General features: G+C 48.7%; 1 protein-coding gene and 1 long non-coding RNA gene across 3 annotated transcripts; one reads left to right on the plus strand and one right to left on the minus strand.

Moving 5' to 3' along the window:
• The first annotated feature begins 378 nt into the window (after nt 1-378).
• Nucleotides 379-9,042, plus strand: LOC311427698 (uncharacterized protein). Its single transcript, XM_084505227.1, has 4 exons — nt 379-5,137; nt 6,069-6,316; nt 6,589-6,717; nt 7,907-9,042. Exons 1-4 carry the CDS (start codon nt 5,002-5,004, stop codon nt 7,964-7,966), a joined length of 573 nt encoding a protein of 190 aa, XP_084361353.1. The 5' UTR covers nt 379-5,001; the 3' UTR covers nt 7,967-9,042.
• On the minus strand, nt 6,324-13,275 carry LOC311427721. Of its 2 annotated transcripts, XR_014687518.1 has the most exons (4): nt 13,190-13,275; nt 11,380-11,539; nt 9,499-10,954; nt 8,879-9,005 (listed from the first exon to the last, which is right to left on the minus strand). It is a non-coding gene; the product is annotated as an uncharacterized lncRNA (long non-coding RNA). The 2 variants fall into 2 exon arrangements; XR_014687517.1 differs by having other exon boundaries at nt 6,324-10,954.
• Between the last annotated feature and the right edge of the window lie 2,391 nt (nt 13,276-15,666).

Genomic DNA, 15,666 nt, shown 5'->3' on the forward strand with positions numbered 1-15,666 from the left:
CATTCTGAGTGAACCACGTTCTCCTTCCGTTTCGCCTTGCTGTCACGTAAAAGCACTGAACTTTTCAGCCTGAAAAGACGGGGTATAAACCAGGGAGACTTGGAGTGGTGCAGTTTTGGTTCCCCTTGAAATCTGCTCTGCTGTGTTAAAGATTATACAAAACATTCATCCTTGAGGTGATTTTGCTCTGCCATTTGATGGGAATGTTTCTGTTTGTTCAAGTTCATCAGCTTTTCAAACTTTTGGAATGATTATTATACAGTTTTGTTCTTTAGATATAAAAGGGGAGGGAAGGTGTCCCTCTTCTTCCTTTTGGTATCTTTGAACAATGCCTTCAACAGTGTTTCTTTGCCATCAAAGACTACTGAGATGAAAGTGCTTCATGTGGAATTAAGTTTCTTATGTTCCCGGGGAAAGGAGGAAATATTTAAAGAAGCTCTTATCACTTCATCTAAGTGTATCCAGCAAACGACTGATTTTGAAGCCTGATCTCTTTAAGAATATTTAACAGTAAAAGCTGTTATCTTGAGCTTAACATAGACTTGGTGACAGAGTTCTCATTCTCCTTGAAGGTGCAGAGAGGGCTGTCTTCAAAGTCGAAGGTTTGAAATGGAAAACGTTTTGATTAATACAAAATGTTCAAAATAGTTGCTAAATTTGCCAAAAATATTAGAGGAGCCTGCTCTTACAGCTGCAAGTTGCTCATTTCTCATCGTAAACTGAGTAAGATGACTTTGTAAAACTACACAGTGTAACTACGCCTCTTGTCTGAACATGGGAAAACTTCTTGTTTGGGTGTCACAGGGAAACTGTCTAAAGTAAGGGGAGTGAATAAAAGATGATTACCATCCATTTATGGAAATGGAAAGACACCACAGGTTTCACCTGGAAATAAATATTGTGGAGATGCCTCGTAAGAGAAGCAAGGGAGCAGTTAACTCCATTGCACAGGTAAGAAGCTACAGAAAGAGCAAATGAATGAACCTGTGTCCCAGCGTGGCATTTCAGCACCTGGCAACAAAACCAGCGTACTGTGTTCCCAGCCCCAGCTTTGCCCAGAGAAACGAGGTGCAGTAAATGTTTCTGAAAGCTTCCCTCTAAAGTCATTTTCAGTTAAAGATTTAACAATATATTTCCTAGTAGCAAAATTCATGTTAACAAGCATGAATCATGCTTCCCAGTGAAATTGTCGAGGTATTTCCACTAATTGTTGGCACCTAAATGTTTTCTTAATCTCTGAATGTTACATTTTGAACACACTATCAGAGTGCAAAACTTTATTTTAACTGATACTGTACATTTTATGAGTCCTCCTGAGATGGCACGGTGGCAGCAAGATAGGAAGTCTGAAGCAGACTTTGTGTATCCATAAATAAATTGAACTGACAGGGCACGTCATACGGATTGCATGTAAATCAGTGGAGTTGTTATTCTGATCATGCTGGAGCTGTTTATGGTGCTCCGGGATAGATGCAGCCTGGTAATCCTGTTCCAAGGAGCCTAAAGCCCTCATGAGATACTGTAAAGCCAGAAATACCTTTCGAGGGTTGCCTGAAAGGATGAGGGTTCAAAACATCCATGTACATCCATGCAGGTGCAAACGTTCACATGAAAACAGACGGGCAGGGCTATTCATGCTGGTTTTTTTTTTCCCTTTCTGCAGGCTTTCTTGGGAATGGAAGGCCGTGCATGTAGAGGGATGCAAAAATAAAAGGAACAGACTCCTAGTCATTAACAAGAACGCCTTAACCACGTACGAGTGAGCTCGCTGATTGCTTTTGCAGTACTCGCTCGGCTCTGTCATCAGGTTGTTGTGTTGATGGGGCTTTGTACACTCAAATCTGCTCAGGCTCGTGGCTGAGGTAAGGCTTCACAGGGTGAATCAGTGAAATGAGTTCCCGTGTGTCTTTGTCACTCCAGGATTTAAGGTCCGAGGCTAAGGCTCCCCTGAGCTACACCATTTTGGAAGGCTTTGGAAATGGGGTTAACCATCACCTCTTGCTGCAGTGAGGGACCTGGTTGCGTAAATATATCCCAAACTACGCAGCTAAGGTATTTGCAGGAAGCCTAAGGAAGTGCTAAAGATTTTGAACAAATCTCAGTGCCAAATGAGCCTTTCACTAATCAGTTTTGTCCCTAATTCCCCAAATTCCCCAATGAAGTGCTTTTCTAGTTACTGACATCTTAGAGAAGGATTTCTACACAAAAACTGAAGGGATTCGGGAGAGCTTTCAGATCTACAGTGGCAGAAATCTTGCTTGCTTGGATGGTGGATATTTACAAGCGGAGTATTTGCAAGAACAAACAGTTGGTAGGACCAGTTCCTTCCTGAGCTGGCTTGTTTTAGAGCCTTTTTTTTCTTTTTCTTATCCATCCAGACATTTTAGCTTTTCTTAGACCCTTTTCTAGCCCTGTGTTGGACCTAAGGAAGCCTACCTGATCTGGCTGCCCAGACGAGTCAGCAGAGGAGCTCTTTATCTCCCCACAAGGAACAAACGTCTGACACTTCTGGGGAAGAGGAATAGCTCAGGCACTGGAATTTCCTCAGCTGTAGTCAAGAGGTGGGCTGGGGATTAAATGAGATCGAAAAAAAAAAATGTTCTTGTGAGGAGACATCTGCTAAAATGGAAGAAATTCGGTGTGAAGAGATGTGCACAAATAAACTTAATGCCACTCTTCCCTACTTCCAGAACCCGTCAAGGAAAAAAAAAATCTTTGTGTGTGTTTAGTTTGCCTTGCACACGCAATCTAATTCAAGATAATGCAAGGAGAGCGAAAATAGAAGCCAAGTCACATCCATGGAAAAAAAATTGGCACATTTAAGAGACAAGACAGTCCCTAGCTTCAAGAAACATGAAGACTTGAGTCATTTTTCTTGGATGTGCTCATTTCATTGGCAAGCAGCGCAAGTTAAAATCCCATTGTTGAGAAATCTGAACTCCCTTCTGCCTCAAAATATCCGTACTCGGTATAAGATGGCTTATGACCTTTCCGTAAGTAAAAAGGTACCACGCTGAGCAACGATTTCAGAAGTTTGGTGAGGATTTTGCCTTGGAAAAATGCAGTCTCCAGCCAAAGTAAACCCTGGCGCGATAGAGATAAGCTGGTGGAAGCGGCTTGTTTCACGGCAGCGTGCTCTGGACAAAGTCAACTTCTGTCTAGGATGGGAGCAGTCCCTCCTCTGCCAGCGGGATGTCAGGAGGACGAACCTGGGGCCACGTTCAGGCTGCTTGTGTGCCACTGCCTGACACAACTCCTTTCTCCATCAAGAGGAATCGAGTCAGAGCAGTCTGAATCACTCCCATTTGAACATAGCTTCTTTCCTATCTGCTTTGAAGGCCCATTTCCCCCACAAGCAATAAGACAGCCGCGTTTTTGTTGTTTTTTTTGTCCCTATTCAGAAAGCGAAGGTGTGTGGCGTGCAGGATGGGCGCTCTGCTGATGCCACGTGAATCATTTCCTCGGCCAGAGGCAGCAGCAGGGACGGACGGACGGACAGACGGGCATTTTGGCCGGTGTAGCCCCACGTGTTGCTGAAGTTTTTCCTCGCAGGGCCGTGTGAGCGGGCTGGCATCCCCAGCTAGCACAGGTGGGAAGGAGCTCGGGGCTGCTGAGTGTTGAACTGTCAGAAGCCCTGCGTGTGGCTGCTCGGGGGGCGTCACTGCTGAAATAAATAAATTAATGAGGAGTTATGGAAACGGCTCTGTCCTCACCAGGCGAGCTTTAGAGGCCAGCACGCTGCTCTGTCCGTATCCGTAAAGCCATCCCGTTGCACAGGGCACCTTAATGCTGTCTGCCCTCTGTAGGATCGAAGTCAAGGTATTTCTTTCCTCTCATTCTTTTATCTTCACCCAAAGAGACGTGGATTTCAGATTCACCCTGGGGAAAGGGCTGCATCCACCCAGTCTGCCCAGCTCCGTATCCATCGCTGCAGCACAGGGCTGTGGGGGAAGGCAGACCCCGACCTAGCGCAGCAGTGAAGCTCCCGGCCGTATTGTTTAGTGCCTTGTTGTTGCCTCCAGGATTGCTCTGTAAGAAAGTTAAGTTCCCTTTTAGGGCCATCTCTGTTTCTGCCCTTTGTTTCTCTTCCTTCCTTATTTTCCTGCCTCCAGACGTAGCGGCACGCATGATTTATACCAGTGCAAGCCCTGCCGTGTTGACCTGAAAGGATCTGCAGCTGCTCTCGTTAGCCTGACTGGCAAATTACTGGGAGATTTGGACTCCCCAGAGCCCGGAGATGTTTTGCACTAGGGCAAGTTGCTCTGCCCTGCTGGCTGCCCAGTTCCTCTTGTGGTCTGCGTGGTCTCATCCTCGTGCCAAGCCACGCTGGCGGGCAGCCAGGTTCCACTTCTTGGTGCCCGTGAGCTCCAGAAACTGCAGCTGGTGTGTTTCTCTAGATAGCTTGATACCTGCTTTCACCTGCTCCTGGTCTCTATCCTCGGAGAAGTCCTGGTGTCTCAGCACAGCTGCTCCAAGTGCTGTTAACTCCTAAAGCTCCTCGCAGAGCGGCGTTCGTTGCGTAAGGGCTCGGACGGTGCCACGAGGCGCTGCTTGGTCCTTCCTCCTTCCCCAAACTGCTGCTCCCAGCAGTGCTGAACAGCACACAAAGGTTCAAACACACTCGTTGGCTTCTTTACCTTGATGGCAGCAGGTAAATAATGTAAAACCAAGCCCTGGTGTCGGACTGCCAGCAGGGCAGGGTTGGCACACGCTTGTCCAAGTCACTCCTGTGGCTCTCCCTTAGGACACGATGCCTGAGGGTGGCTCAGGGCATCCTGAATTGCTCTCAGCCTCCTTTTAACTACCAGCAGCTGTCCCGTGTTCTTTCAGATGCCACAAAAAAGATGCTTTAATAATGAAATGCCCACGTTGGGTGAAGCCAGAAGTCGGCTTAGCTCGGCGTGCTACATCCTGCGTAACACCCGGTGGTTATCCAACACGGGTGGGGTGTAAATCACAAAACAACTCTCAGCATGAAACCTGTGACACAGTCACCCCCAGATGAGATCAGTAACCTCAGGAGCACAGAGCCACGTTCCTCTTTATTTTCTGAAGTTTCCAAACAAGCTGAGGAGGAGGGAAAGCATTTCCATCCACGAGCACCCAGGAGCCTGGTGGTCAATGGACTGTCCTGCAGGTAGGTGCCTTGAGTCTCTGCCAGGTGAAGAAGAGCCTCGTTACCTATTTGTTGGCCAAAAGTTACAAGTGCAGAGCTAGTGTATAAATATGTAAATAGTGCAGGAGGCATCACCACATTTCCACCCCAAAGCAGCAGCAGTCAGCTTGTGGGGGCTGCACAGCCCGAGAGAAAGGAGAGGGAAATGACTTCTGCGTTCGGACGGGGCCACGGTGCCTGAGAGGAGAAGCTGCACGATCCCGGAGCTCTTCGCTGAGCCGTGTAGTTTAGGCTAATTCAAGGCTGCCTGCAACCAAACCCTTGTTTTGCTTTGTTTTGTTGTTTTCTTTCAGCGCAGTGTGACCGCTGAGGCTGCACAGGATAACAGAATTCAGCTTTGTCGAGCATTTTTAGTCCAGCAGCAAGGAAGAGTCGCTCGGGGGGAGCTCATCGTGGTGATGATTTCTGGGTCCAGCAACGGGAATAGTTTTTCTCCACTGATTCACAGGAAACAAATTGCAGCTTTCAGATAGGTCCCGAGACCTGGCAAAATAGCTGCTAGCGATGCTGTTGGTCTTTGCAAGAAGCATGCCTGGTTTTTTTCGCTATATTTTAATGAATTTTTCTAATCGTGGTAACTGCTTTACCATCAGGACTCATTCAAACGCCCCTGCGGCTCTCCATCAGTCCCCATTGTTTCCTAATCCCGCCGTACCCGATGCTGGTTTTATCCCAAATAATTTGCCGCGCTCGCTGCCCTCCCCGCTGACTGAGCCGGAGCGCGTTAGCGATGCGTGACTGCATCTGGCTCTCTGCTCTCAGGTTAGCGACACGACAGAAGCCTTAATTGCACTCAGCTTCTTTGCAAAAGCTCGTTTTGGGGGCAAGCACGGGGATATCTGTGCATCCGAGAACTCGCCGGCAGGGGAAATAATTGTTTGCTCCCTCCTAGCATGGCAAAACCCTCCTGAGCAGCTCTGCATGGATAAATTTCCATCAGATGGATGGAAACCTCACAGGAGCAGGACCAGCCAGGCAGCCAAGGGCTCTCCCGTGGCTGTGGGCAGCAGAGGGGATGCTCGGCCCCATCGGCTTTTCCTGCTGAGAGCACAGCCACAGCTGGCCGGAGGATGGGGTGGACACGGGGGCTTCAACGCAGTCACCCCCTGTCCCAAAAGCATCATCCAGCTTCGGAGCCAGGTAAGAAATAACTTAGGAACAAACCCGGATGGGAATGTGCTGTCCTTGTGGGGTCTCAGAGCTGCTGGGTGTGTGAAATGTAAAATATAACATAAAATAGGATGTAAAAGAGAAAATGTCATGTAAAAGACGTGGTCCTGGGCAACCAGAGGTTCCTTCCGACCTCATCCAGTCTGTGACAAACACGTCTCATGTATACAATGTGGAGGTGTAAAGAAAAATGGTATTGATTAGATAAATCTCTATATGCAACTGTCGGGTTTATGTGAAAGGTGCCTCCTCTCTTCACCCCAACTTCTGGTGCCCAGGATGGGACATGCGGGATGACCCGACCTGATCCTAAAGGGCTCCCATCACCTTCCCGAGGGGGACGAGCTGAAGCCATGAGGAAGGATGGAAAGGTAAACTCGTGGTTTGGGGGTCACAACGCCAGATTGGGGCTCGGGAGCTGCTGGCTGAGCTCGCAGCAGGCACCAAAATCCCCCTCTGGAGCAGGACCCTGGGGAGGAGCACCCCAAAAGGTGCTTCCCACTGAGAAGCCACCTCAGGTGCTACTGGACCTGGGCTGAAGTGAGGCGTGGCTGCCTGGCAGAATTCATCTGGGGACCTGTGAGACCCAAAAATAAACTCAGGAACCGAGGAAGGGTTTTTACCCTTGGTCTGAGCCTTGAAAGTGTGCAGCTGGATGTGCTGGCCCGGCCCTAAAGCTGCTAGCATTAACACAGGCAAACGAGCCCCCTAAATAGAGAGCGAGAGAGGAAAATGCCAGGACCAAAATAGCTGCGTTTTGCAATTCCTGTTTTCTGAAGCATGCAGCCCTACTAACAAGGGTGTCTTATGTCTGTAAGCCCTCCAGAAGAGGAAAGTCGTAATGAAATGCTAACAAGTGTCTTATCTTCACTGAATGCGGATTCACCCACTCCTAATTTTCTCGTCTTTGTAACTTGTGCATTTTGGAGTTCATTTCCATATTTTGTTAAATTCCTCTGCATCATCCGTAGCTGAGTTTTGTAGCATTAACCCTCCAGTGCACGACAGTTTTGTAGCCGAGTGGGGTCTGCAGGCTGGGGGGTGTCCTGGCACAAGACAGGCAAATCTGGTGCTAAAAAGCAGGAAAATGGGATTTAACAAGGGCTTTCTGAGATTGCCACCGTGATGGTGAGTAACGTGTGGCAAATGGCAGTGTAAATATTCATCCCTCCGACTTTTTTGCTGTTTGTCTTGATGCTCCTTTCGCTTCATGGAAAGCCAATATTTGGAAGGAATTAGAAAAAAAATTTGGAAGGAATTAGCTAACACAATTAAATTACACAACGAATTATTTGGGCAGTCCCAGCTCCTGCAAGGGGTGAGCCTGCTGTTGTCTGTCCTGGTGTTTCACTGCAGGGAAGGACGGCTCTGGGTGGGAAATCTGGAGCCCTGCACACCCTGATGATGCTCCTGGTACCTGAAAAAATAACGTTGAAGCTGTGGCAGTGCTGTAGCTGACCCTGACTCAGCACATCAGCCCAGGGTATCCACGTTTCTGTGATTTTTTTTCACCCAGAAGAGGCACAAAACCACAGTATTTTTCCCCATCTTCTTCCCCAGACCCGCCAGTCTTTGCTGAGTACCAGAAACCACCATCGTGCTCCAGTTTGCTCCCTGTAAGCTTGCCTAAACTCCGATGCTGTCAGCAGTTCGCTGTGTCAGTCCCGAGGAGACATCCAGGACACCAAAACAGCCGCGGTGTTGGGAAACCACTTGGCACACAGCTCAGCACCTGGTGCTGCGTGCTGCTCCTTTCACCTTTCCCTCCTGCGTTGCACCGAGAGCCACGAACGACTTTAAGCGGGTGACTAGCATCCCTCAGCACTTCTCAAGGACGCTGTCACCTCCTTAAAATAATGAATCCCTGATTCACGGCAAGTAATTTCATGGTTTCTGTGTGCTTCGCTTGCTGTTGGGTCTGGGATGTGGAATCAGTCGTCGTCCCCGCATTGTGTGTGTCTGAAGGTACCAGGCACAGCGTGTGGCACCCACGCGCGTTGCCTGGCAGGCTGGTGTGAGATGGATAAAGGAGATAATTTAATCTTTAATCTCCCTATTTTCTCCCCAGGGCTTGCTGGCTGCTGGCACACAGCTCCTGCACATCATGGGAAGCAGGGACAGTGTTTTGTGGGGCGCTGCCCCACACTACGCCTTCAGAGAGCCCAGCAAGGTACAACCCATGGTGAAACCTGCTATCAGGGCCCAACAGAGTGGTCCAGAAAATGTTTAGTTGAGCTAAACTGGCTGTGAAGAAACCCAAGTGCAGCAGAACCAGCCACCGGCGCTTTTTACAGGACTTGTGGCTACATCTAAAGACAGAAAATGATGATTGGGAAATGAGTGACCTAGCCTGTACCGGGTTCCTCAGTCAGCTGTTCCTCCCCTTTGCTGCTTACAGAGACAATTCCTTGTGCTGTGGACAGGGCTGGCACCTTGGGATGTCACCGCTGCGACAGGCTGCTTTGGACCAACGTTTGGGATCGTTGTTCTGGGGCTGCGGGCATTTCACACGCCCATCACCACGATATCTTCCACGGCTCTGAGTGGCCTTGCAGAGCTCCCCTACTGCTGAGCCACCAGAAACACGACCTGGGCAGCAATTAAGGAGAGCTTGTGCAAGGCATCTGCCCCCTAATTCACTGTTTCTCTTCTCGGCATCCTTTAGGGGAATAAAGTGGAATGTGGGTGCTAAATAATGAGCGCGCTGAGGGATTTATTGCTATTTTAATGTTATATAAGTAACTTCCAAAAGCTACAGCTCCGAATAACATGTGTATATTGGTCAGATATATCTAAGATATGAAGTTTTAATAGCTCCATTTGTCTTCCTGAATTGCGTTTCTACTAGATTTACAAAATGTGTTCATATTTCACTCGCTCCCTGCCCATAACGATCTGCATAGAAATCTTATCATCGCCGGCTTAACTGCTAGATGAGGAAGATCAATGCGAAGGGAAGGTGAACAGCGGGTGGCTCCCTCACCCCTCGTAACCTGTGAGGGTTTCTCCTCTGGCTTCTGCATCCCCACGTGTGTTCCCAGGGCTTGATACCACCCAAAACAGCGACCATAATTATTATCAAAGCACCAGCAGCACCTAGCAAGAGCCCGAACACAAACCCCGACGTGCTCGTTATCGAACCAGGTACTTACACCTAAACGCATCTCAGCCTCTTGCATCTCTGGAGGAAGCAGGATGTTTTTTCTGGCACTTTCCCCACGGCAGCCTCAGAGCCCCCCTGCGCTGCCGTCACAGCTGCGAGCATAAATGAAAAAGCAGTTATCTTTGGTAGCCTGCAGCACTGCTGTCTCTGCAAACACGGGGCTGCTCTACTCCTTTTACACTGATGGAACAAGGATTCACTCAGTATCCTCTACACAACTTCAAATATACCTATATTTATATATATATTTATATAAAATCTGATGGTGGCCACAGCGACACGCAGAGTGCGGAGCCCGGGAGCTTTCTAAGGGTGACCAACCCAAGGCTGCCTCCAAACCGTGCCCCAATCACCTTTGGTTGTTCCAAAGGGATGAAGAAGCTTTGCAGGGCTTCTGGTTTTGCTGCTGGTGATTCCCCTCCCTGCTTATGTTTACCTTGGCAGGGCAGGAAATATCGAGTGGCGGCGCTGCCGTTTTGCTGGAGGGCTTCTGGGAGGTCCTGGTGGCAGAGCATGAAAAATAGCCGGGGAAAAAGAACAATATAGACATCCATCCTTCTCTTTTTACCTTGGATTGGGTCCCTGACCCGGCTCGCCACCAGCTTTGTGGCTGGAGGGGCGATGCTGGAAGGCTGAGCATCGAGCCCTGCCTGCAGCCTTCCCGTGTGCTGCTCGTGGCTGTGGAAGAGAAACAAGTTACTGGGCTGTGCCCGTTCCTTCTACCTCTCCCCATCCCTCCCAACCACATAAATTGGTATTAAATCCCACTTTCAGCTATATTGTAGTACCCACACGAGGCTGGCTCGCACCTGGCTCAACTCAGCCAGATTTTACATCAACTGTGTTGAATCATCACCGAACAATCCGTGAGCAAATACTTAGGGAAAGCTCCCTCCGCTCTCAATTACTGGACAACCACATTTTTCATTCGTCTTGTGTTGTCGTCATCATGCGTCAGCTTCGATATAGCATTGCCAAGAGGGTTTTGAGCACATATATATGCTCAAACTACATATATATATGCTCAAGATAGATATATATGAAAAATATATGGTTACTATGGGAAGTTTGTTGGGGTTGGGGCACCAGTGGAGGATGCCCAGCAGAGGATGCTCCTCTGGGGACCTCCTGTTCCCTCTCTTGCCAGCTGGCCACTGGGGAGAGTTTTCCTTTCCTTTTTGCTTCTCTATTTTTACTTTTTCTCTTTCCCCAAAAGCGACCTTTGGAGTCAAAGCTTTCCAGCAGCTCCAGATCCCGTGACCGAATCTTTGTGCAGCTCCACCTGCCTCAACATCCTCCAGCCCTGCTGCTCCTGCACCAGGGATCACGTAGGGATGGGCTCCAGGTGCCCAGGAGATGAGGTCCACGTGGTGCCTTGATGGTCCATCCATCCTTGAGGCAGCCTTGCAGGGTGAAGCCAAGGTTCAACGTAAAGGCAGAGAGAGCTGTGAGTAAAGAAATGTCCCATGTAGGTGACTTTTGCATCATCGTCCATTATTTTCAAACATTTGAGGCAGCATCAAGGATGAAAACAAACTCCTGCCCTTAACCAAAGCAACCCAGAAGGCTTCCCGTAGTGATTAATGGCTTCGGTCCAAAGGGGGAGCACGGAAACACAGAAAATGAGGCCAGGATCTGTTTCCCTGCCTCTCCTCTTCTGTGTCACCATCTCAGTGGCATTTTGCTGAGAAGAGCAATGCCAAACAGGTTCGCGGTGCACGAAACACATTTGGTACCATTAGAAAGCCATTCAAGAGGCTGAATGCTGGCCTGCTTTAAAAAGTGACAATGTAAAAACAGAGCTCTCTGGTTTGACACGTCTGGCCACGTAGAGCAGATCTCTCCGTGTGCCCGGAAAATAGCTGCTTACCTTTGTGACTGAAATGAAACTCTCTGGCTGAAGGCACATCCCCATCTGCTTAGCCTTATGCGCGTGTGTCGTCTGGTTCCTTCAGTCAAAATAGCTGTGCACGTTGTTATTTTCAGAGCTTGGGACGCTATTGCCATGGGGACCGGAGATCCAAATAGATCTGGAGAGCAGATCACGAGAGGCTTTAAAATAAAATCGCTGTTTCTGCCAATAATCACGTGAAACCGGCAAAACGTTTCAGCGTGTAAGCCTGGGGGCTCGCTGCTTTGCTGACTTCCTACAAATGGAAGTTACTGAGACAACAATATTGCATTTGTTTGGAACAACACGGCACCGAATGCGCAGTTATTTACAGGCTTTAAATATGGAGAACCTCTCCTCCAACGAAGGGGACGCAGTGGCAATAGCCAGCTCTGGTGGTACGTGGTGATAGCAGAAATAGAACTGCACTTGAATTTTCTCCCATCAAGGCACACGAAGGGAAGCGTGCCTTGTTCCAGGGTCCCCCAGCACCGCATCTGTGCTATTTTCTATGAGATACACTTACATATGTATATAATATATAGGAGCAGGAGCTAAGGCTTGTTTTGCAGAACGGCAGCTGCAGGAAGCTGCCTCCTCTTCTGTCGTACACCTGGGTGTAACCTCTGCAGCGAACTGATCTCAGCTCACACAAATGAAGCGAAGTCAGGGCAGGTTAATACTTGGAGATGAGAGCAGGAAAGAAAATCCGCCTTTCTCAGGATGCTGTCATCAGAGCTGCATTACCCAGGGACAGGAACAGCCTGATCTGGGAGGGCGCGGGAGGCACGGCCTGCACAACACGCATGCAACAGGGAAATACGCCTTGTGTTGCTGGCACCAAGGGCAGCAGAAGCCTCCTGAGCCACCCCAGTGAACCCTTTGCCTCGTCTGCAGTAATTATTCACCTAAAATTGCCTTTGCTTATAGGAAAAGTTCTTAATCTGACTTAGTGAAATCACATCGAATCCACTTGAAGGCTCTTGATAACCCTGGATGACGTGAGTGCTGAAAACTGCTTTGGTGTCACTGCAATTCCACTCTGAGATATTTCTGATTAAAAAGAAAATAATAATAATAATAAAAAATAAAAAAAAGCCAATTTCATGCAGTGCAAACCGCTCCTGCTCCAGAGGGTGAGGAGTGTGGTACCCCACACCCTGCGACCGGAGCACTGAAAGGAGGTCTTCATTACCCCTGCAGAGAAAGTTTCCCCAATCTGACAACATTATTTGCTTTGTTACAGAGCTCTTCTGCACTTATCTCCCTTCCAGACACGCTTCCCTCTCGCTGCCATATTCTGCACATCTGTAATGAGGAGAAGAAAGCAAACTCCCAATTATGCCAATTAAATTATCCACTTTGAAATATAAATTAAGAGAGCCATCCTGCAGACAGTCACTCCCAGGTCCTCGGGGACCTTTCCTGTAAACAGAATCCCTTTGCTGTCTCCTTCAGGCATGGCTCAGTCTGTGTCAGGAATTTCCTGGCTCTTTTAGGTGCTGGGGCTTGGCATCCCCAGGCTGTGGGTGCAGGAGGGTTTGGGCCATGGAAGAGACCTCCAAGAGCTGTTTCCACTAGGAAAAAAAAAAAAAAACAAAAAAACGTGAGCCCGCCATTTTTTGCTGCTGGTGGTACAGCCCAGCCTTCTAATGCCATACCCCAGGAAGGTGATGGACTCATGGCTCTGCCAGCTATATCTCAGAAGCTTGGCCTGTGTTCAAGCTAATTAATTAACATAAATGAAGCATTAACATTAATTCATTATCTAATTAATTAACATACTCACCAGTATGGACCTTGATTTGAGCTGGGACTGATCACTTGTGGTCTTGTCTGGTGATCTGGGCTTTTGGCTGGCTGCTGTCACCTGATGAACTCTTTTTGGAAGTGGGCCCTTGTCCACGAAGCCCCCACCCCATGTCCACCCCTGGCCCTGGTCCACCTTCTCTTACTGAGCTGCTCGCTGGTGGTTGGAAACAGCACAAAATGAGGAAACTCTGGGGTTTCTTGTGAGAATAGCGGAGGATGAAAGTGATACTCCGTCCCAGGAGGAACTTGCCCTAATTGTCCTGCCAGAGTGTAGACAAAGATGCTGAGGCAGCAGTCTGGCTCTTAGACTGAACCCAGGGGGGCTGCGAATAACTGGAGGCGTTACGGTTCCTCCTTTGCTAGAAATGTCCCCCAGCTTCTGGAAATGCTGGTGTAAAAGCCAGCTGTCCCATCGGTGCTGCTGTTCCTGATCTGCGGATACCAAGGCCTGCGTAAACCCAACCCCTGGACTGCTTCTTCCAAAGCCAGCCTCATGCCAGCTCCTCCATCAGTTCTTCATGTTCCCCCAGAAGCAAAGCCAACCCTCTGGGACTGTCCTGGCACAGATCTCCTCCTCCTGACCATCAGAAAACCATTACAACAAGAAAAAAAGGCGATGCTTCCCCCAACACTTCCCCAGGTTCGTTTTCAGATGAGGGGTTTCCTGACCTGGGTGTGTGTCTTTGACAGCAACTTTCATTGGGTTTCTTCTCTTTGTTGGATCTCTCGCCTCTCCTTCAGGCACATTGACTCGTAGCATCCACAGTATTTCATGGCAGCCTTTAACAAAGCTCGAGTCTTTACCAGGATTTACTTCGTGTTCATTACTAAGCCTTAGTCACCATGAGGTAAGAACATAACTTTCCCTATGAAGACAAACTTTGAGTTCAGTGACAGAAAGTACTGCAAACACGCATCAATAGCCTCCCTCTATCAGATGAGGGAAAGCAAGCCCCAAAAGTTAACATCTGCTAGGAATTAGGAAGCACTTGAAAAGCAGCAAATTTTATAGAGAAAAGCCCCCTCCTGCTCCACTGTGATGATGGTCTGACGTTGTCACCTTGCCAGCTGCCCCCCTCTTCTGCTGGGAGCACCAGGAGACACCCACACCTCCTTTGTGCCATGGGTCTTGCCTTCAGCTACCTGTGACTGTGAATAGAGAGAACGGGGAGCTGACACACGATTATTCACCTCTCCTGCCTTCTGACAGCCACTGGCAGGGTGGGACTGGCAACAGGTTGCGTCCTAAATCACCGCACCTAAATCTCCCCAAGCCTTCTTGCAGGGACAGCCAGCAAAAGCGTGACTCGGATTCATCACATTTCCTTCGTGTGCTGGTTTTATTGCAACTATATTGACCAGCAGATATAGACAAAACTATGGACTGCAGAAGAGCAAGTGACTGGCTATCACAGGAGGAAGCAGCCTCTGACACTGCGTTCTTGAGGTGATTTCCACAATATGGCAATATCACCAACTGGGTCAGTTTGTTCAGCTGAAGCCAGCAGATTGTCCCAGAAATAAGCACAGCTCAACTCCATTCAGTCATGGGATACCCAAAGAGCTGTTACAGTCCTGCATCTCTGAATTGTTATGAAAGATTTTTCCTCCCCATGGCCCTTAAGTGACAAAATTTATGTCGTTGGGGCACTGAAGGCACTCACAGACCTTGCTGGCCACAAGCAGCCTCCCTCCTTCCCCTTCATCTCTTCCAGTGGCCCAGGAGCCCCATTTCAGCCCACCTCAGGGCCCATGGCCAGGCAGGGCTGTGGTGGAGCTGGAGACCAGCCCTGCTGCAGCATCGTTAGGGCAGGGACTGATGGCCCCAGGGGGCTGAAATGGAGTGTGGGGGGGCAGCACAAGGCCAGTAAATCCCATCAGTGTGCTCAAGGCCTTGATGTGTACCTTTCAGGTCTTGGTGGCCAGGAACATATTAATATGAAGCTCATGTGGTGAGGAAGAATGGCTACCCTGAACCACGGGGGTTCACTCAGTTTCCAAAGTAGCGAAGTACTCGTAGTATCTGTTAATGACAGTGCCAAAAAGTAGTACTTGCTTAACTACCTCAAAATGTTTTCTCTCTGACTACGTGCAAGTTTAATTATGCAGTCATGAGCACCACTTTATTCAGGCAATAAAGCTGATCCAACTACCATGTAGCTCTGTCTAAGAGGCATTCAATACCTGAGGGTCTACTAAGAGGAATCAAGCGCACCGCAGACACTCCGATAGGCTTCCATCATGAGGAGGAAGAAATGGGATAGGAAAGACATCGCTACGATTGTGTCTATAAATTTTATCTATCTGGTGGGACGGGTATAGATTTATGGATCAGTAAATTGAGTTGTCGCAGTCTGGGCGCTTTCCATTTCTTATTTGTAAGTTTTCCATGTTACTTCATAGGTTATATTGAACAAAGCTCCTCTGTTCGTGCCAATGGCCAGCAGCTCCTGT

The sequence above is a fragment of the Aythya ferina genome (assembly GCF_964211825.1).
Source record: "Aythya ferina genome assembly, chromosome: 1".
Lineage (NCBI taxonomy): Eukaryota > Metazoa > Chordata > Aves > Anseriformes > Anatidae > Aythya > Aythya ferina.

Coding starts and splice junctions, on each gene's coding strand:
- LOC311427698 (XM_084505227.1), top strand. CDS start 5,002: ATGAGATCAGTAACCTCAGGAGCACAGAGCCACGTTCCTCTTTATTTT. Junction 6,317..6,588: donor TCATCCAGCTTCGGAGCCAG/GTAAGAAATAAC, acceptor TTTATGTGAAAG/GTGCCTCCTCTCTTCACCCC. Junction 6,718..7,906: donor CCATGAGGAAGGATGGAAAG/GTAAACTCGTGG, acceptor CTTCTTCCCCAG/ACCCGCCAGTCTTTGCTGAG.